We start from the raw sequence: 21,782 nt of genomic DNA on the forward strand, positions 1-21,782 counted from the left end.
CATGGACAGGAAGCAATGCGAGGTTAGTAAATGCTTAGACAGGAAGCAATGCGAGGTTAGTAAATGCTTAGACAGGAAGCAATGCGAGGTTAGTAAATGCTTAGACAAGAAGTAATGCGAGGTTAGTAAATGCTTAGACAGGAAGCAATGCGAGGTTAGTAAATGCTTAGACAGGAAGCAATGCGAGGTTAGTAAATGCTTAGACAGGAAACAATGCAAAGTTAGTAAATGCTAGCAGTAGCCACTACAAGCCTAAGCAGACGCATAGCAAAAGCAAATGAACAAACCTTCGCCTCCTCTTCCATCTGCATGATATTGTTTTGGCACTCAGACACGTTACTCTGAATGTATGTCATATTGGCGCTCATCGTCTCCAGCTGATCTTCTAGGTCCATGGCGACAGTCGTCTGCAAATGAATAGGAGTTACACAACAACTACCTTAAGCGTGGTTCTCATATATGCCGCAAAGCACCGGCAACAGCACCGCAGGCTATGGCGGTGAAATGTGAGCCTACACGCCGGGTACCGCCGAGTACCACCGGTAGTTGCCGGCAGTTAACACAAGAGTTTAGCGCTGTTCAAATTTCGCAAATAGCCGCAAGCAAAACCTTCCTGAAATGCACTGTAGAGGTAAAGGCCACCATTATCAAAATGGCGTGGCGAGCGAACATTTTATGTGAAGCTGCGATTATGTTTAGCAATGCAGCTTTAGATGTGAACAGAAGCTGCCGATCCTAACGTCGCAAGCGTTTTGCTGCGCAAGTTACCGCCGGAGTCTCGCAATCGATATGGAAACCAGACTTTAGCAGCTATGAAGATGAGTTGAACATATCATCAACAAAATTTCAGCGCAATATAGTGTAACCGTGACATTACTGATTACTCTATGCAATGTAATGATTATGCCAGCAATTATCAAATAAGAGTCTGTAGAGAGTTTTCTGTTCAACAGAACAGAAAACATTAGAGAAACACAAGGAATAAGGCATTGGCTATTTACGCTGGCAAAATTATTATTTGCAAAGACACCACACACCCCTGATGGCTGTGTAGTAATAGAAGAAAATGATGTATTTGTGATTGGTTAAAAGTGTTGATCCCTGATTAACATAATCATGACACCAATTTGTTCATTTTCACAGTAAACCGATTTTTTTTGAAAGTTGCTTTGAACTAGTGACAACGATGACCAACAAGTATTTATATATGAAAAAGGCTGTTACTTGCTGTAAAAGATATGTGATGAACACTGGTGTAAATTGGAACTGCTTGCATAAAATTTCAGGATATGTTAGATTAAATATTTTAAAGACCTAAGTTTTACTTGCAGTTTGATACAATTCATCAGCCTGAGTTCAAGTTGTAGTTGGACGATTTTAGATTATAAGTTGATGGATCTTTTTTTTAAGAAAACACAAGTGTAAATAGCTGTACAAACATTAGTGCAATGATAAACTATGGTTTACCCATATCTACTACATATATATATATATATATATATATATATATATATATATATATATATATATATATATATATATATATATATATAGTGTTAATACAATCATGTTCCAATAAGGGTAATGACAACATCCAATAGATGTTTTGATCTTTACTTGACCTAGGTTGATACTTGTAAAACATAACTAGTTATTCAGTAGTCTCGATCTGTGTAGTCGCAGCAGATGTTTATGCCATATGTCAGCTAAGAAATTTGCCCATTTTAAGAGCCTAAGAGTAATGACTATACATGTGTCCGACCTCATTTCTCCTAATGGCAGTGTCCAGCCTTTTACTGTACGCATCTATCTTCTTGCTGAACTGTTCTCGCTTGTTAATGTGAAGATCCATCTCAGCTTCCATGTTGGCAATTGTCTGTTTCCGCACAACAACGGATGTAATGTACCGCTCAAGCTTGTCCCACTTGCTTTTCGCCACCTGAGTTAGAGTAATCGAGTAAAACGTAGTGTCCATTAGCACAGAGGACAAGACAACATAATATGTGTATATATAAGAAACATGCCATACACAAAAAAATACTCTTCCAATTTAAGTGGCAGATTATTTTATATTACTTTAGGTTTAGCTGTAATCAGTAGAAAAAGTCACTAGTAAGTTGAGATTATAACAACAGGCTGTGAGAAACTTTGATATAAGAGGTGACATGAGATAACATGAGGTGCCATGAGATAACATGAGATAACATGAGGTGACATGAGATAACATGAGGTGCCGTGAGATAACATGAGGTGACATGAGATAACATGAGATAACATGTGCTAGACGTATCAACAAAAGGCAAATAGTAAATCGCCGTCTGAGCAACAAGCAGTTATCTACTCTGCAATTGCTCATTTAACATTGTCTAGTTTTATCTCAGCTATAAGTTACGACCCAGTTAGTGCTATGGCCCAGCTATAAGTTGTTCTTCAGTAACTAACATTCGCTACCAGAATACTGTCCAGAAATGAAAATCATTCTGAAGCAAATTTGGCAGATTGATTGGGACAAAGAGGTTAAAAAAGACGATGCAAACAGTTACCTTGGGAGAGAAGAGAAGAGCTGCTGACTTGTGCCTAGAAGCAGAAGATGATGAAGTCTTGCCAGATGAATTTTCATGGGAGAGGTTTGCCCTATTTTTGGCCATCACCCTGGAAGAGGCGGACGAGTCTCTTTGTCTTTTCCTCAACTGACTGACCTCTTCGTGCTTGCGCTGGCAACACAATACGCTGACTTATGCAAAGGCTAGGATAAAATAAAAATGATTTATATGTCAAGGATACATGAAATGTCGATGGCTATCCCAAGCCACCTACTTTTTACGACAGAATTAATTAAAACATCAGTAGACTGTTATATTCGTCCTGTAATTAATGAAGGCACTCTTTGAAAACTTAGAGACCAACATTTGAGTGTTGTTAAAGACCAACCTTGAGTATGGCATCTTTCTGTCTGTTTTGCAACTCCAACATGCGCACCTGATTGTCTCGTTGCCGCTTCTCTTTTTTCAGCTGTAGCAGCTCCTTATTCTTTCGTTGGTCACTAATCTTATTCTTCTCTGATTCCGTCTTCATTTGTGCCATCAGTCGCACCTGCAATAGCATCACCATAGTTGTCGAGATCTCCAAAACCAAAATCATGTGGTGGTGCAATAGTCAACACAACACATTACGAAGATCCCAGAAAACTCATACGCCAAACAATTATTTCCCATTCAAACTTTTCCCTGACTAACACAGATATAAATATAGTAGTGATGTCTCTCTGTGTAGGATTAAATAAGACATAAATAAATATAGTGGTGATATCTCTTTGTGTAGGTTTAACTAGCACATATAAATATAGTGGTGATATCTCTCTGTGTAGGATTACCTAACACATATAAATATAGTGGTGATATCTCTGTGTAGGATTGACTAACACATATAAATATAGTGGTGATATCTCTCTGTGTAGGATTAACTAGCACATATAAATATAGTGGTGATATCTCTCTGTGTAGGATTAACTAACACATATAAATATAGTGGTGATATCTCTGTGCAGGATTTACTAACACATATAAATATAGTGGTGATATCTCTGTGTAGGATTAACTAGCACATATAAATATAGTGGTGATATCTCTCTGTGTAAGATTAACTAACACATATAAATATAGTGGTGATATCTGTGTGTAGGATTAACTAACACAGATATAAATATAGTGGTGATATCTCTGCGTGTAGGATTAACTAACAAATATAAATATAGTGGTGATATCTCTTTGTGTAGGAATAACTAACACATATAAATATAGTGGTGATATCTCTGTGTAGGATTAACTAGCACATATAAATATAGTGGTGATGTCTCTCTGTGTAGGATTAACTAGCACATATAAATATAGTGGTGATATCTCTCAGTGTAGGATTAACTAACACATATAAATATAGTGGTGATATCTCTGTGTAGGATTAACTAAAACATATAAATATAGTAGTGATATCTGTGTGTAGGATTAACTAACACAGATATAAATATAGTGGTGATATCTCTCTGTGTAGGATTTACTAGCACATATATAAATATAGTGGTGATGTCTCTCTGTGTAGGATTAACTAACACATATAAATATAGTGGTGATATCTCTGTGTAGGATTAACTAGCACATAAAAATATAGTGGTGATATCTCTGTGTAGGATTAACTAACACATATAAATATAGTGGTGATATCTTTGTGTAGGATTAACTAGCACATATAAATATAGTGGTGATATCTCTCTGTGTAGGATTAACTAACACATATAAATATAGTGGTGATATCTCTGTGTAGGATTAACTAACACATATAAATATAGTGGTGATATCTCTGTGTAGGATTAACTAGCACATATAAATATAGTGGTGATATCTCTCTGTGTAAGATTAACTAACACATATAAATATAGTGGTGATATCTGTGTGTAGGATTAACTAACACAGATATAAATATAGTGGTGATATCTCTGTGTGTAGGATTAACTAACACATATAAATATAGTGGTGATATCTCTGTGTAGGATTAACTAGCACATATAAATATAGTGGTGATATCTCTCTGTGTAAGATTAACTAACACATATAAATATAGTGGTGATATCTCTTTGTGTAGGATTAAATAACACAGGTATAAATATAGCGGTGATTTCTCTCTTTGTAGGATTAACTAACACAGCTTTTGTATCGGTCAGCAAGCCTACCTTTATCTTCTTCATCTCATTCAGTTCAGTACTAAGGTCCCTGATGCGCCGGTCGTAGACAACTTGGTTCTTCATCATTTTGGCGTGCTCCTTTTTGGCAGCATTTACCTTATTGAGCTCCTGTTGCATGGTATCCAGCCGTTTCTCAAACTCCATTTTAACTTTGTGCACCTGCTCCTCCGACTGCTGCTTCTTGCTGCCTGAAAACAGAACTCACATAACAGTTTATTTCATTTGTATTTGCTATCCTGGTAACTGCTGTCCGGTTACGAATTAGCTGGTTGCAAAGCTAGCTACACGTTAAGGTTATCAAACTCATACCAATTACTATCTAAATGACAGATTATTACACCGAAGCCATAGCACTGTATGGACTGAACTTTATAACTTGTTAAGAGCTAGCTGATTAACTATTAACAGCTGATCTAACATATACTAGCTATAACAGCTGATCTAACATATACTAGCTATAACAGGAGGTTACCTAAGCTGCTTAGGACCTGGTTTCGTTCTCGTTCAACAGCCATTATTTGGTCCTGCAAGTTGCGCATTTTATCCTCGTAATGCTGACGAATTGTTTGCAGTTGTCGCTGGCTCCTTTCGAGTTCTTCAATCATTCTTTGTTTAAGTGAAATCTCTCCTGACAGCTCTGCCAGGTCTTCTTGAAGATGGTCAGACTCTACAAGAATTAGAAATGATAAAAACCAGCTGATTATATCAAGTCCTGATGAGCATATGAAGGTTTTAGCAATGCTTTCGACCAGTATTCATATGGGTAGAATAGCACCAGTGTATATACGTATATGGGTAGAATAGTTACCAGTGTAGATACGTATATGGGTAGAATAGTACCGGTATCTATACGTATATGGGTAGAATTGTACCGGTATCTATATGGGTGCTATTCTACCTAGTATAGATACTGGGTAGAATAGTATCTATATGGGTAATCTTGGCCTTGACCTTTAAACGGTTGCATCAACCAAGGGTGATCAACTGATCAAGGCGGCAAAAGAAATTAACTGAAAGCAGCTGTCATATATGTTATAGCAGTTGTTATATATGTTATAGCAGTTGTTATATATGTTATAGCAGTTGTTATATATGTTATAGCAGCTGTTATATATGTTATAGTAGCTGTTATATATGATATAGCAGCTGTTATATATGTCAAAATATGATGCTAGTAAGCGATCAATGAAAGTAATCTAGACTTGCACACTACGCTTACTGCTTCTAGCGAGCTGCTCTTCCTTGTGTTAGTCTAGCAAAACATTATCGAATTAATTGTTACATGATATACCTTACCCGCCTTAGCTTATTATGGCATAGACTTATTATGGCAATAACTCACTTAACAAGTTGTATACCATTACTGTTAACAAACTGTAGATTTCACCTTAGTTGGTGGTCTTTAATACTTCTGAAAAACTCAGATTTTTCCCCCAAGTGAACAATAGTCTAGAGACACCTCATTTAATACTCTAACATAGAATTCAATTCTTTTTTAAAAATTACAGATAAATAATTTATAGATAGGCTAACTTTCAATATTATTTGCGTTCAACAAAGTTTACATAAGTTGGTAAAGCACAATGTTCAAATACTATTTGACGAAGAAAAATGTAACTAGCAGTTGTGACAGAGCTAAAACATAAGTTAATCATGTAAAATGTATCAAATAGTTTGTAGCTCTGAAAGTTTCAAGTTAATTACAAAAGATACATGAACGCTACGTTTTTTGCGGCGTTAAGAAGAAAAGCAACAAATGACAGCCACTGACTTACATTTAAAAAATGTGTCAAAATGTGTAAGAGTTGAGGCTGTTGTGGCTAGACACACAAAATAACACGTCACATTGACAAATAAATGGACGAGTGCGAATTAGCCTTTACCAGGCGAAGGCCATGACATTCTTGTTAGATTTTTTATTATCATTAGTTGTTATTATTAGCGTTTTTAAGGAAATTTTGTTGTGTAAATTTTACTGTTGGTTTTGAGAGAGAATAAATTGATTGGTTAAAAAAGGTCAGACTCTACAGAATCCAGCTAGTTTTTTTCTGCCTTAACAAAACAACAACTTAAAAGCATTCTATATAAAACATGTAATATAATTACTAGGTTAACAAAACTGTGTTTTGCCAAATAAACAACGACATTGATTCAAATTGTCTTTGTAATTTATCCAAATATCCATTCGCATCTTACTGACACTTAACAATGATTGAACAATGCGTGCAGAGTTATTGAAATTAATAATAAATGCCTGTTCAATAAATCAATAAAGGTCAGTATTACCTGAGGTATTGAAGAAACGGAATTGTTATCCATTTCAGTAGGAAGTGTTTGCACAGAACTATCACCACTAGTGCCACAGCTATACCGTTCTAGATCTCTGCAGGCAGAAAAAGTAGGTCAAGGCCGGTCATACGGAGCAAGTTAAGGCCTGTCATACAGAGTAAGTTAAAGCCTGTCATACGGGGTAAGTTAAGGGCTGTCATACAGAGTAAGTTAAAGCTTGTCATACGGATCAAGTTAAGGGCTGTCATACAGAGTGAGTTAAGGCCTGTCATACAGAGTAAGTTAAGGCCTGTCATACAGAGTAAGTTAAGGGCTGTCATACAGAGTAAGTTAAAGCCTGTCATACGGAGCAAGTTAAGGCCTTTCATACGGAGTAAGTTAAGGCCTGTCATACAGAGTAAGTTAAAGCCTGTCATACGGAGTAAGTTAAGGCCTGCCATACGGAGCAAGTTAAGGGCTGTCATACAGAGTAAGTTAAAGCCTGTCATACAGAGTAAGTTAAAGCCTGTCATACAGAGTAAGTTAAGGCCGGTCATACAGAGTGAGTTAAGGCCTGTCATACAGAGTGAGTTAAAGCCTGTCATACAGAGTGAGTTAAGGCCTGTCATACAGAGAGCTAAAAGCTACTAAAACTGATAGTAGCTATTTACTATAAATACTATTTACTGTGTATGTGAACTTGTAGCTGTCATAGATAGATTTGCTGGAGCTCACCCTATAAAATTTTACTTGCATTCACAAACATGAATTAATGCAATGTCCGTAGTCATGTATTTTAATAATCATTTTATTGCACTAGTGCTTTAAAAAAATTTCGAAAAAGATTAAATGTCCAGTAAACTGATGCAAATAGAAACAATCACATTAACCTTAACACAAGAGAAGATCTTAACACAAGAGAAGGTACCACAGCTTATAACTACAGGTAGATCTTAACACAAGAGAAGGTGAACCACAGCTTATAACTACAGGTAGATTTTAACACAAGAGAAGGTAACACAGCTTATAACTACAGGTAGATCTTAACACAAGAGAAGGTACCACAGCTTATAACTACAGGTAGACCTTAACACAAGAGAAGGTAACACAGCTTATAACTACAACCATCTGCAAGACATTTCACATTCTCTTTGATAATCCTTAACACTATGGTAGTAAACGTAGAGTGTTTAAAATACTTGGCCGGCTTACATTCTTGTTGCGACTGTATAGTTATCCCGGAATCCTGCAAAACCTGGTCTAAAAGCTGATCCCGTAACCTGGAATCCATCTGCATTTTATCATAGCGAGCAGTCAACTCCTTGAATTGAGATTCTTTCTGAGTACAAGCAAAGCCCTGAGTGAGAGCGAGTGAGAGAAGGTGCTCCAACAGATACTTGCTTTCATCAACAGAGGAGACATCCAAAGCTTTTGTCAAACTAGTCTCATCCTAACAAGTAAGGTAGTATGTGTAATGAGCACATTTTGTAATATGGTTCAGAGACATCATTACAAGCAATATAACAACCAGTTCTTCGAGTTGCGTTGTGATTGCAAAAGCAATGACCAAATTTGATGCTCAAACCAAAGAGCTATCGCAATATGTAAATGTAACTTGTTTTGTCGTAATATAAACTGATAAAAACTAATGAAAAAGGACTCAAGAAAAAAACAGCAGGGGTTCATTCTATAAGAATATATAACATGTTAACTGTTTCTTGAATCTATGAGAAGAATTTGAGCCATAATAAAATTATTGATATAGGAATAAAAGTGTCATTTCTTCTAGTGAACAACGACAGGTTAAAAGATTATCTTGGCTTATAATAATATTTTATATGAGAGACAAGATAGATATGAAAGGGCATGCAAGTCGTACGATGAGGTTTAGAGGTTGTTAGAGGGGTAGCGTTTTAAACATAACATGAACTGCTTCTAGTGAATTATTGAGAAAATGTTTCCAGTCGATAGGAGATGAACTCATTGTGGATGTCAAATAAAGGTGAAAGATTATAGATTCTGAATTAACAAAATCAAATGTTGCTGCATGACTGTAGAAGATAACTTTACTGATTTACATGCGCTTACGTAAATTCGAGTATAGCCATCTATGGGAACGGGCCGATAAATGGGAATTGTTAGCTAAGCCGGCTGTAACAATAAAAAGGATAAATAAAGCAATGAATAATTACTAAACATACAACGCACTGATGAAATATATTAGGTAAATGCTTAGACAGGAAGCAATGCGAGATTACTAAAGGCTTAGACAGGAAGCAAAGTGAGATTAGTAAATGCTTAGACAGGAAGCAATGCGAGGTTAGTAAATGCTTAGACAGAAAGCAATGCGAGATTAGTAAATGCTTAGACAGGAAGCAATGCAAGGTTAGTAAATGCTTAGACAGGAAGCAATGTGAGATTAGTAAATGCTTAGACAGGAAGCAATGCGAGGTTAGTAAATGCTTAGACAGAAAGCAATGCGAGATTAGTAAATGCTTAGACAGGAAGCAATGCAAGGTTAGTAAATGCTTAGACAGGAAGCAATGCGAAGTTAGTAAATGCTTAGACAGGAAGCAATGCGAGGTTAGTAAATGCTTAGACAGGAAGCAATGTGAGATTAGTAAATGCTTAGACAGGAAGCAAAGCGAGGTTAGTAAATGCTTAGACAGAAAGCAATGCGAGATTAGTAAATGCTTAGACAGGAAGCAATGCAAGGTTAGTAAATGCTTAGACAGGAAGCAATGCGAGGTTAGTAAATGCTTAGACAGGAAGCAATGCGAGGTTAGTAAATGCTTAGACAGGAAGCAATGCGAGGTTAGTAAATGCTTAGACAAGAAGTAATGCGAGGTTAGTAAATGCTTAGACAGGAAGCAATGCGAGGTTAGTAAATGCTTAGACAGGAAGCAATGCGAGGTTAGTAAATGCTTAGACAGGAAACAATGCAAAGTTAGTAAATGCTAGCAGTAGCCACTACAAGCCTAAGCAGACGCATAGCAAAAGCAAATGAACAAACCTTCGCCTCCTCTTCCATCTGCATGATATTGTTTTGGCACTCAGACACGTTACTCTGAATGTATGTCATATTGGTGCTCATCGTCTCCAGCTGATCTTCTAGGTCCATGGCGACAGTCGTCTGCAAATGAATAGGAGTTACACAACAACTACCTTAAGCGTGGTTCTCATATATGCCGCAAAGCACCGGCAACAGCACCGCAGGCTATGGCGGTGAAATGTGAGCCTACACGCCGGGTACCGCCGAGTACCACCGGTAGTTGCCGGCAGTTAACACAAGAGTTTAGCGTTGTTCAAATTTCGCAAATAGCCGCAAGCAAAACCTTCCTGAAATGCACTGTACAGGTAAAGGTCACCATTATCAAAATGGCGTGGCGAGCGAACATTTTATGTGAAGCTGCGATTATGTTTAGCAATGCAGCTTTAGATGTGAACAGAAGCTGCCGATCCTAACGTCGCAAGCGTTTTGCTGCGCAAGTTACCGCCGGAGTCTCGCAATCGATATGGAAACCAGACTTTAGCAGCTATGAAGATGAGTTGAACATATCATCAACAAAATTTCAGCGCAATATATTGTAACCGTGACATTACTGATTACTCTATGCAATGTAATGATTATGCCAGCAATTATCAAATAAGAGTCTGTAGAGAGTTTTCTGTTCAACAGAACAGAAAACATTAGAGAAACACAAGGAATAAGGCATTGGCTATTTACGCTGGCAAAATTATTATTTGCAAAGACACCACACACCCCTGATGGCTGTGTAGTAATAGAAGAAACTGATGTATTTGTGATTGGTTAAAAGTGTTGATCCCTGATTAACATAATCATGACACCAATTTGTTCATTTTCACAGTAAACCGATTTTTTTTGAAAGTTGCTTTGAACTAGTGACAACGATGACCAACAAGTATTTATATATGAAAAAGGCTGTTACTTGCTGTAAAAGATATGTGATGAACACTGGTGTAAATTGGAACTGCTTGCATAAAATTTCAGGATATGTTAGATTAAATATTTTAAAGACCTAAGTTTTACTTGCAGTTTGATACAATTCATCAGCCTGAGTTCAAGTTGTAGTTGGACGATTTTAGATTATAAGTTGATGGATCTTTTTTTTAAGAAAACACAAGTGTAAATAGCTGTACAAACATTAGTGCAATGATAAACTATGGTTTACCCATATCTACTACATATATATATATATATATATATATAGTGTTAATACAATCATGTTCCAATAAGGGTAATGACAACATCCAATAGATGTTTTGATCTTTACTTGACCTAGGTTGATACTTGTAAAACATAACTAGTTATTCAGTAGTCTCGATCTGTGTAGTCGCAGCAGATGTTTATGCCATATGTCAGCTAAGAAATTTGCCCATTTTAAGAGCCTAAGAGTAATGACTATACATGTGTCCGACCTCATTTCTCCTAATGGCAGTGTCCAGCCTTTTACTGTACGCATCTATCTTCTTGCTGAGCTGTTCTCGCTTGTTAATGTGAAGATCCATCTCAGCTTCCATGTTGGCAATTGTCTGTTTCCGCACAACAACGGATGTAATGTACCGCTCAAGCTTGTCCCACTTGCTTTTCGCCACCTGAGTTAGAGTAATCGAGTAAAACGTAGTGTCCATTAGCACAGAGGACAAGACAACATAATATGTGTATATATAAGAAACATGCCATACACAAAAAAAATACTCTTCCAATTTAAGTGGCAGATTATTTTATATTACTTTAGGTTTAGCTGTAATCAGTAGAAAAAGTCACTAGTAAGTTGAGATTATAACAACAGGCTGTGAGAAACTTTGATATAAGAGGTGACATGAGATAACATGAGGTGCCATGAGATAACATGAGATAACATGAGGTGACATGAGATAACATGAGGTGCCGTGAGATAACATGAGGTGACATGAGATAACATGAGATAACATGTGCTAGACGTATCAACAAAAGGCAAATAGTAAATCGCCGTCTGAGCAACAAGCAGTTATCTACTCTGCAATTGCTCATTTAACATTGTCTAGTTTTATCTCAGCTATAAGTTACGACCCAGTTAGTGCTATGGCCCAGCTATAAGTTGTTCTTCAGTAACTAACATTCGCTACCAGAATACTGTCCAGAAATGAAAATCATTCTGAAGCAAATTTGGCAGATTGATTGGGACAAAGAGGTTAAAAAAGACGATGCAAACAGTTACCTTGGGAGAGAAGAGAAGAGCTGCTGACTTGTGCCTAGAAGCAGAAGATGATGAAGTCTTGCCAGATGAATTTTCATGGGAGAGGTTTGCCCTATTTTTGGCCATCACCCTGGAAGAGGCGGACGAGTCTCTTTGTCTTTTCCTCAACTGACTGACCTCTTCGTGCTTGCGCTGGCAACACAATACGCTGACTTATGCAAAGGCTAGGATAAAATAAAAATGATTTATATGTCAAGGATACATGAAATGTCGATGGCTATCCCAAGCCACCTACTTTTTACAACAGAATTAATTAAAACATCAGTAGACTGTTATATTCGTCCTGCAATTAATGAAGGCACTCTTTGAAAACTTAGAGACCAACATTTGAGTGTTGTTAAAGACCAACCTTGAGTATGGCATTTTTCTGTCTGTTTTGCAACTCCATTATGCGCACCTGATTGTCTCATTGCCGCTTCTCTTTTTTCAGCTGTAGCAGCTCCTTATTCTTTCGTTGGTCACTAATCTTATTCTTCTCTGATTCCGTCTTCATTTGTGCCATCAGTCGCACCTGCAATAGCATCACCATAGTTGTCGAGATCTCCGAAACCAAGATCATGTGGTGGTGCAATAGTCAACACAACACATTACGAAGATCCCAAAAAACTCATACGCCAAACAATTATTTCCCATTCAAACTTTTCCCTGACTAACACAGATATAAATATAGTAGTGATGTCTCTCTGTGTAGGATTAAGTAAGACATAAATAAGTATAGTGGTGATATCTCTTTGTGTAGGATTAACTAGCACATATAAATATAGTGGTGATATCTCTGTGTAGGATTAACTAGCACATATAAATATAGTGGTGATATCTCTGTGTAGGATTGACTAACACATATAAATATAGTGGTGATATCTCTCTGTGTAGGATTAACTAATACATATAAATATAGTGGTGATATCTCTGTGCAGGATTAACTAGCACATATAAATATAGTGGTGATATCTCTCTGTGTAGGATTAACTAACACATATAAATATAGTGGTGATACCTCTGTGTAGGATTAACTAGCACATATAAATATAGTGGTGATGTCTCTCTGTGTAGGATTAACTAGCACATATAAATATAGTGGTGATATCTCTCTGTGTAGGATTAACTAACACATATAAATATAATGGTGATATCTCTGTGTAGGATTAACTAACACAGGTATAAATATAGCGGTGATTTCTCTCTTTGTAGGATTACCTAACACATATAAATATAGTGGTGATATCTCTGTGTAGGATTAACTAGCACATATAAATATAATGGTGATATCTCTGTGTAGGATTAACTAGCACATATAAATATAGTGGTGATATCTCTGTGTAGGATTAACTAACACATATAAATATAGTAGTGATATCTGTGTGTAGGATTAACTAACACAGATATAAATATAGTGGTGATATCTCTGTGTGTAGGATTTACTAGCACATATATAAATATAGTGGTGATGTCTCTCTGTGTAGGATTAACTAACACATATAAATATAGTGGTGATATCTCTGTGTAGGATTAACTAGCACATAAAAATATAGTGGTGATATCTCTGTGTAGGATTAACTAACACATAAATATAGTGGTGATATCTCTGTGTAGGATTAACTAGCACATATAAATATAGTGGTGATATCTCTCTGTGTAGGATTAACTAACACATATAAATATAGTGGTGATATCTCTGTGTAGGATTAACTAGCACATATAAATATAGTGGTGATATCTCTCTGTGTAGGATTAACTAACACATATAAATATAGTGGTGATATCTGTGTGTAGGATTAACTAACACAGATATAAATATAGTGGTGATATCTCTGTGTGTAGGATTAACTAACACATATAAATATAGTGGTGATATCTCTCTGTGTAGGATTAACTAACACAGGTATAAATATAGCGGTGATTTCTCTCTTTGTAGGATTAACTAACACAGCTTTTGTATCGGTCAGCAAGCCTACCTTTATCTTCTTCATCTCATTCAGTTCAGTACTAAGGTCCCTGATGCGCCGGTCGTAGACAACTTGGTTCTTCATCATTTTGGCGTGCTCCTTTTTGGCAGTATTTACCTTATTGAGCTCCTGTTGCATGGTATCCAGCCGTTTCTCAAACTCCATTTTAACTTTGCGCACCTGCTCCTCCGACTGCTGCTTCTTGCTGCCTGAAAACAGAACTCACATAACAGTTTATTTCATTTGTATTTGCTATCCTGGTAACTGCTGTCCGGTTACGAATTAGCTGGTTGCAAAGCTAGCTACACGTTAAGATTATCAAACTCATACCAATTACTATCTAAATGACAGATTATTACACCGAAGCCATAGCACTGTATGGACTGAACTTTATAACTTGTTAAGAGCTAAATGATTAACTGTTAACAGCTGATCTAACATATACTAGCTATAACAGCTGATCTAACATATACTAGCTATAACAGGAGGTTACCTAAGCTGCTTAGGACCTGGTTTCGTTCTCGTTCAACAGCCATTATTTGGTCCTGCAAGTTGCGCATTTTATCCTCGTAATGCTGACGAATTGTTTGCAGTTGTCGCTGGCTCCTTTCGAGTTCTTCAATCATTCTTTGTTTAAGTGAAATCTCTCCTGACAGCTCTGCCAGGTCTTCTTGAAGATGGTCAGACTCTACAAGAATTAGAAATGATAAAAACCAGCTGATTATATCAAGTCCTGATGAGCATATGAAGGTTTTAGCAATGCTTTCGACCAGTATTCATATGGGTAGAATAGCACCAGTGTATATACGTATATGGGTAGAATAGTTACCAGTGTATATACGTATATGGGTAGAATAGTTACCAGTGTATATACGTATATGGGTAGAATAGTACCGGTATCTATACGTATATGGGTAGAATTGTACCGGTATCTATATGGGTGCTATTCTACCTAGTATAGATACTGGGTAGAATAGTATCTATATGGGTAATCTTGGCCTTGACCTTTAAACGGTTGCATCAACCAAGGGTGATCAACTGATCAAGGCGGCAAAAGAAATTAACTGAAAGCAGCTGTCATATATGTTATAGCAGTTGTTATATATGTTATAACAGTTGTTATATATGTTATAGCAGTTGTTATATATGTTATAGCAGCTGTTATATATGTTATAGTAGCTGTTATATATGATATAGCAGCTGTTATATATGTCAAAATATGATGCTAGTAAGCGATCAATGAAAGTAATCTAGACTTGCACACTACGCTTACTGCTTCTAGCGAGCTGCTCTTCCTTGTGTTAGTCTAGCAAAACATTATCGAATTAATTGTTACATGATATACCTTACCCGCCTTAGCTTATTATGGCATAGACTTATTATGGCAATAACTCACTTAACAAGTTGTATACCATTACTGTTAACAAACTGTAGATTTCACCTTAGTTGGTGGTCTTTAATACTTCTTAAAAACTCAGATTTTGCCCCCAAGTGAACAATAGTCTAGAGACACCTCATTTAATACTCTAACATAGAATTCAATTCTTTTTTAAAAATTACAGATAAATAATTTATAGATAGGCTAACTTTCAATATTATTTGCGTTCAACTAAGTTTACATAAGTTGGTAAAGCACAATGTTCAAATACTATTTGACGAAGAAAAATGTAACTAGCAGTTGTGACAGAGCTAAAACATAAGTTAATCATGTAAAATGTATCAAATAGTTTGTAGCTCTGAAAGTTTCAAGTTAATTACAAAAGATACATGAACGTTACGTTTTTTGCGGCGTTAAGAAGAAAAGCAACAAATGACAGCCACTGACTTACATTTAAAAAATGTGTCAAAATGTGTAAGAGTTGAGGCTGTTGTGGCTAGACACACAAAATAACACGTCACATTGACAAATAAATGGACGAGTGCGAATTAGCCTTTACCAGGCGAAGGCCATGACATTCTTGTTAGATTTTTTATTATCATTAGTTGTTATTATTAGCGTTTTTAAGGAAATTTTGTTGTGTAAATTTTACTGTTGGTTTTGAGAGAGAATAAATTGATTGGTTAAAAAAGGTCAGACTCTACAGAATCCAGCTAGTTTTTTTCTGCCTTAACAAAACAACAACTTAAAAGCATTCTATATAAAACATGTAATATAATTATTAGGTTAACAAAACTGTGTTTTGCCAAATAAACAACGACATTGATTCAAATTGTCTTTGTAATTTATCCAAATATCCATTCGCATCTTACTGACACTTAACAATGATTGAACAATGCGTGCAGAGTTATTGAAATTAATAATAAATGCCTGTTCAATAAATCAATAAAGGTCAGTATTACCTGAGGTATTGAAGAAACGGAATTGTTATCCATTTCAGTAGGAAGTGTTTGCACAGAACTATCACCACTAGTGCCACAGCTATACCGTTCTAGATCTCTGCAGGCAGAAAAAGTAGGTCAAGGCCGGTCATACGGAGCAAGTTAAGGCCTGTCATACAGAGTAAGTTAAAGCCTGTCATACAGGGTAAGTTAAGGGCTATCATACAGAGTAAGTTAAAGCCTGTCATTCGGAGTGAGTTAAGGCCTGTCATACAGAGTGAGTTAAGGCCTGTCATACAGAGAGCTAAAAGCTACTAAAACTGATAGTAGCTATTTACTATAAATACTATTTACTGTGTATGTGAACTTGTAGCTGTCATAGATAGATTTGCTGGAGCTCACCCTATAAAATTTTACTTGCATTCACAAACATGAATTAATGCAATGTCCGTAGTCATGTATTTTAATAATCATTTTATTGCACTAGTGCTTTAAAAAAATTTCGAAAAAGATTAAATGTCCAGTAAACTGATGCAAATAGAAACAATCACATTAACCTTAACACAAGAGAAGATCTTAACACAAGAGAAGGTACCACAGCTTATAACTACAGGTAGATCTTAACACAAGAGAAGGTGAACCACAGCTTATAACTACAGGTAGATTTTAACACAAGAGAAGGTAACACAGCTTATAACTACAGGTAGATCTTAACACAAGAGAAGGTACCACAGCTTATAACTACAGGTAGACCTTAACACAAGAGAAGGTAACACAGCTTATAACTACAACCATCTGCAAGACATTTCACATTCTCTTTGATAATCCTTAACACTATGGTAGTAAACGTAGAGTGTTTAGAATATTTGGCCGGCTTACATTCTTGTTGCGACTGTATAGTTATCCCGGAATCCTGCAAAACCTGGTCTAAAAGCTGATCCCGTAACCTGGAATCCATCTGCATTTTATCGTAGCGAGCAGTCAACTCCTTGAATTGAGATTCTTTCTGAGTACAAGCAAAGCCCTGAGTGAGAGCGAGTGAGAGAAGGTGCTCCAACAGATACTTGCTTTCATCAACAGAGGAGACATCCAAAGCTTTTGTCAAACTAGTCTCATCCTAACAAGTAAGGTAGTATGTGTAATGAGCACATTTTGTAATATGGTTCAGAGACATCATTACAAGCAATATAACAACCAGTTCTTCGAGTTGCGTTGTGATTGCAAAAGCAATGACCAAATTTGATGCTCAAACCAAAGAGCTATCGCAATATGTAAATGTAACTTGTTTTGTCGTAATATAAACTGATAAAAACTAATGAAAAAGGACTCAAGAAAAAAACAGCAGGGGTTCATTCTATAAGAATATATAACATGTTAACTGTTTCTTGAATCTATGAGAAGAATTTGAGCCATAATAAAATTATTGACATAGGAATAAAAGTGTCATTTCTTCTAGTGAATAACGACAGGTTAAAAGATTATCTTGGCTTATAATAATATTTTATATGAGAGACAAGATAGATATGAAAGGGCATGCAAGTCGTACAATGAGGTTTAGAGGTTGTTAGAGGGGTAGCGTTTTAAACATAACATGAACTGCTTCTAGTGAATTATTGAGAAAATGTTTCCAGTCGATAGGAGATGAACTCATTGTGGATGTCAAATAAAGGTGAAAGATTATAGATTCTGAATTGACAAAATCAAATGTTGCTGCATGACTGTAGAAGATAACTTTACTGATTTACATGCGCTTACGTAAATTCGAGTATAGCCATCTATGGGAACGGGCCGATAAATGGGAATTGTTAGCTAAGCCCGCTGTAACATTAAAAAAAGGATAAATAAAGCAATGAATAATTACTAAACATACAACACACTGATGAAATATATTAGGTAAATGCTTAGACAGGAAGCAATGCGAGATTACTAAATGCTTAGACAGGAAGCAATGTGAGATTAGTAAATGCTTAGACAGGAAGCAATGCGAGGTTAGTAAATGCTTAGACAGAAAGCAATGCGAGATTAGTAAATGCTTAGACAGGAAGCAATGCAAGGTTAGTAAATGCTTAGACAGGAAGCAATGCGAGGTTAGTAAATGCTTAGACAGGAAGCAATGCGAGGTTAGTAAATGCTTAGACAGGAAGCAATGCGAGGTTAGTAAATGCTTAGACAAGAAGTAATGCGAGGTTAGTAAATGCTTAGACAGGAAGCAATGCGAGGTTAGTAAATGCTTAGACAGGAAGCAATGCGAGGTTAGTAAATGCTTAGACAGGAAACAATGCAAAGTTAGTAAATGCTAGCAGTAGCCACTACAAGCCTAAGCAGACGCATAGCAAAAGCAAATGAACAAACCTTCGCCTCCTCTTCCATCTGCATGATATTGCTTTGGCACTCAGACATGTTACTCTGAATGTATGTCATATTGGTGCTCATCGTCTCCAGCTGATCTTCTAGGTCCATGGCGACAGTCGTCTGTAAATGAATAGGAGTTACACAACAACTACCTTAAGCGTGGTTCTCATATATGCCGCAAAGCACCGGCAACAGCACCGCAGGCTATGGCGGTGAAATGTGAGCCTACACGCCGGGTACCGCCGAGTACCACCGGTAGTTGCCGGCAGTTAACACAAGAGTTTAGCGTTGTTCAAATTTCGCAAATAGCCGCAAGCAAAACCTTCCTGAAATGCACTGTACAGGTAAAGGTCACCATTATCAAAATGGCGTGGCGAGTGAACATTTTATGTGAAGCTGCGATTATGTTTAGCAATGCAGCTTTAGATGTGAACAGAAGCTGCCGATCCTAACGTCGCAAGCGTTTTGCTGCGCAAGTTACCGCCGGAGTCTCGCAATCGATATGGAAACCAGACTTTAGCAGCTATGAAGATGAGTTGAACATATCATCAACAAAATTTCAGCGCAATATAGTGTAACCGTGACATAACTGATTACTCTATGCAATGTAATGATTATGCCAGCAATTATCAAATAAGAGTCTGTAGAGAGTTTTCTGTTCAACAGAACAGAAAACATTAGAGAAACACAAGGAATAAGGCATTGGCTATTTACGCTGGCAAAATTATTATTTGCAAAGACACCACACACCCCTGATGGCTGTGTAGTAATAGAAGAAACTGATGTATTTGTGATTGGTTAAAAGTGTTGATCCCTGATTAACATAATCATGACACCAACTTGTTCATTTTCACAGTAAACCGATTTTTTTTGAAAGTTGCTTTGAACTAGTGACAACGATGACCAACAAGTATTTATATATGAAAAAGGCTGTTACTTGCTGTAAAAGATATGTGATGAACACTGGTGTAAATTGGAACTGCTTGCATAAAATTTCAGGATATGTTAGATTAAATATTTTAAAGACCTAAGTTTTACTTGCAGTTTGATACAATTCATCAGCCTGAGTTCAAGTTGTAGTTGGACGATTTTAGATTATAAGTTGATGGATCTTTTTTTTAACAAAACACAAGTGTAAATAGCTGTACAAACATTAGTGCAATGATAAACTATGGTTTACCCATATCTACTATATATATATATATATATATATATATATATATATATATATATATATATATATATATATATATATATATAGTGTTAATACAATCATGTTCCAATAAGGGTAATGACAACATCCAATAGATGTTTTGATCTTTACTTGACCTAGGTTGATACTTGTAAAACATAACTAGTTATTCAGTAGTCTCGATCTGTGTAGTCGCAGCAGATGTTTATGCCATATGTCAGCTAAGAAATTTGCCCATTTTAAGAGCCTAAGAGTAATGACTATACATGTGTCCGACCTCATTTCTCCTAATGGCAGTGTCCAGCCTTTTACTGTACGCATCTATCTTCTTGCTGAGCTGTTCTCGCTTGTTAATGTGAAGATCCATCTCAGCTTCCATGTTGGCAATTGTCTGTTTCCGCACAACAACGGATGTAATGTACCGCTCAAGCTTGTCCCACTTGCTTTTCGCCACCTGAGTTAGAGTAATCGAGTAAAACGTAGTGTCCATTAGCACAGAGGACAAGACAACATAATATGTGTATATATAAGAAACATGCCATACACAAAAAAAATACTCTTCCAATTTAAGTGGCAGATTATTTTATATTACTTTAGGTTTAGCTGTAATCAGTAGAAAAAGTCACTAGTAAGTTGAGATTATAACAACAGGCTGTGAGAAACTTTGATATAAGAGGTGACATGAGATAACATGAGGTGCCATGAGATAACATGAGGTGACATGAGATAACATGAGGTGCCGTGAGATAACATGAGGTGACATGAGATAACATGAGATAACATGTGCTAGACGTATCAACAAAAGGCAAATAGTAAATCGCCGTCTGAGCAACAAGCAGTTATCTACTCTGCAATTGCTCATTTAACATTGTCTAGTTTTATCTCAGCTATAAGTTACGACCCAGTTAGTGCTATGGCCCAGCTATAAGTTGTTCTTCAGTAACTAACACTCGCTACCAGAATACTGTCCAGAAATGAAAATCATTCTGAAGCAAATTTGGCAGATTGATTGGGACAAAGAGGTTAAAAAAGACGATGCAAACAGTTACCTTGGGAGAGAAGAGAAGAGCTGCTGACTTGTGCCTAGAAGCAGAAGATGATGAAGTCTTGCCAGATGAATTTTCATGGGAGAGGTTTGCCCTATTTTTGGCCATCACCCTGGAAGAGGCGGACGAGTCTCTTTGTCTTTTCCTCAACTGACTGACCTCTTCGTGCTTGCGCTGGCAACGCAATACGATGACTTATGCAAAGGCTAGGATAAAATAAAAATGATTTATATGTCAAGGATACATGAAATGTCGATGGCTATCCCAAGCCACATACTTTTTACGACAGAATTAATTAAAACATCAGTAGACTGTTATATTCGTCCTGTAATTAATGAAGGCACTCTTTGAAAACTTAGAGACCAACATTTGAGTGTTGTTAAAGACCAACCTTGAGTATGGCATTTTTCTGTCTGTTTTGCAACTCCAACATGCGCACCTGATTGTCTCGTTGCCGCTTCTCTTTTTTCAGCTGTAGCAGCTCCTTATTCTTTCGTTGGTCACTAATCTTATTCTTCTCTGATTCCGTCTTCATTTGTGCCATCAGTCGCACCTGCAATAGCATCACCATAGTTGTCGAGATCTCCGAAACCAAGATCATGTGGTGGTGCAATAGTCAACACAACACATTACGAAGATCCCAAAAAACTCATACGCCAAACA

At 36.6% G+C, this 21,782-nt stretch overlaps 1 protein-coding gene and 1 long non-coding RNA gene across 2 annotated transcripts; both read right to left on the minus strand.

Moving 5' to 3' along the window:
- Positions 1-4,837: 4,837 nt before the first annotated feature.
- LOC137385953 (uncharacterized) lies at positions 4,838-8,287 on the minus strand. The gene is made up of 3 exons (XR_010977809.1): positions 8,216-8,287; positions 5,208-5,402; positions 4,838-4,923 (listed from the first exon to the last, which is right to left on the minus strand). It is a non-coding gene; the product is annotated as an uncharacterized lncRNA (long non-coding RNA).
- Positions 8,288-9,686: 1,399 nt separating this feature from the next.
- On the minus strand, positions 9,687-17,505 carry LOC137387254 (kinesin-like protein KIF21A). The gene is made up of 5 exons (XM_068073600.1): positions 17,409-17,505; positions 14,704-14,898; positions 14,220-14,419; positions 12,705-12,775; positions 9,687-9,696 (listed from the first exon to the last, which is right to left on the minus strand). The coding sequence occupies exons 2-5, from the start codon at positions 14,834-14,836 to the stop codon at positions 9,687-9,689; spliced, it is 414 nt and encodes a 137-aa protein (XP_067929701.1). The 5' UTR covers positions 14,837-14,898; positions 17,409-17,505.
- Between the last annotated feature and the right edge of the window lie 4,277 nt (positions 17,506-21,782).

Source organism: Watersipora subatra, chromosome 1 (assembly GCF_963576615.1).
Source record: "Watersipora subatra chromosome 1, tzWatSuba1.1, whole genome shotgun sequence".
Classification (NCBI taxonomy): Eukaryota; Metazoa; Bryozoa; class Gymnolaemata; order Cheilostomatida; family Watersiporidae; genus Watersipora; species Watersipora subatra.

Coding starts and splice junctions, on each gene's coding strand:
- LOC137387254 (XM_068073600.1), bottom strand. CDS start 14,836: ATGATTGAAGAACTCGAAAGGAGCCAGCGACAACTGCAAACAATTCGT. Junction 14,420..14,703: donor CCAGGTCCTAAGCAGCTTAG/GTAACCTCCTGT, acceptor TTCTGTTTTCAG/GCAGCAAGAAGCAGCAGTCG. Junction 12,776..14,219: donor ATGAGATGAAGAAGATAAAG/GTAGGCTTGCTG, acceptor ATGCTATTGCAG/GTGCGACTGATGGCACAAAT.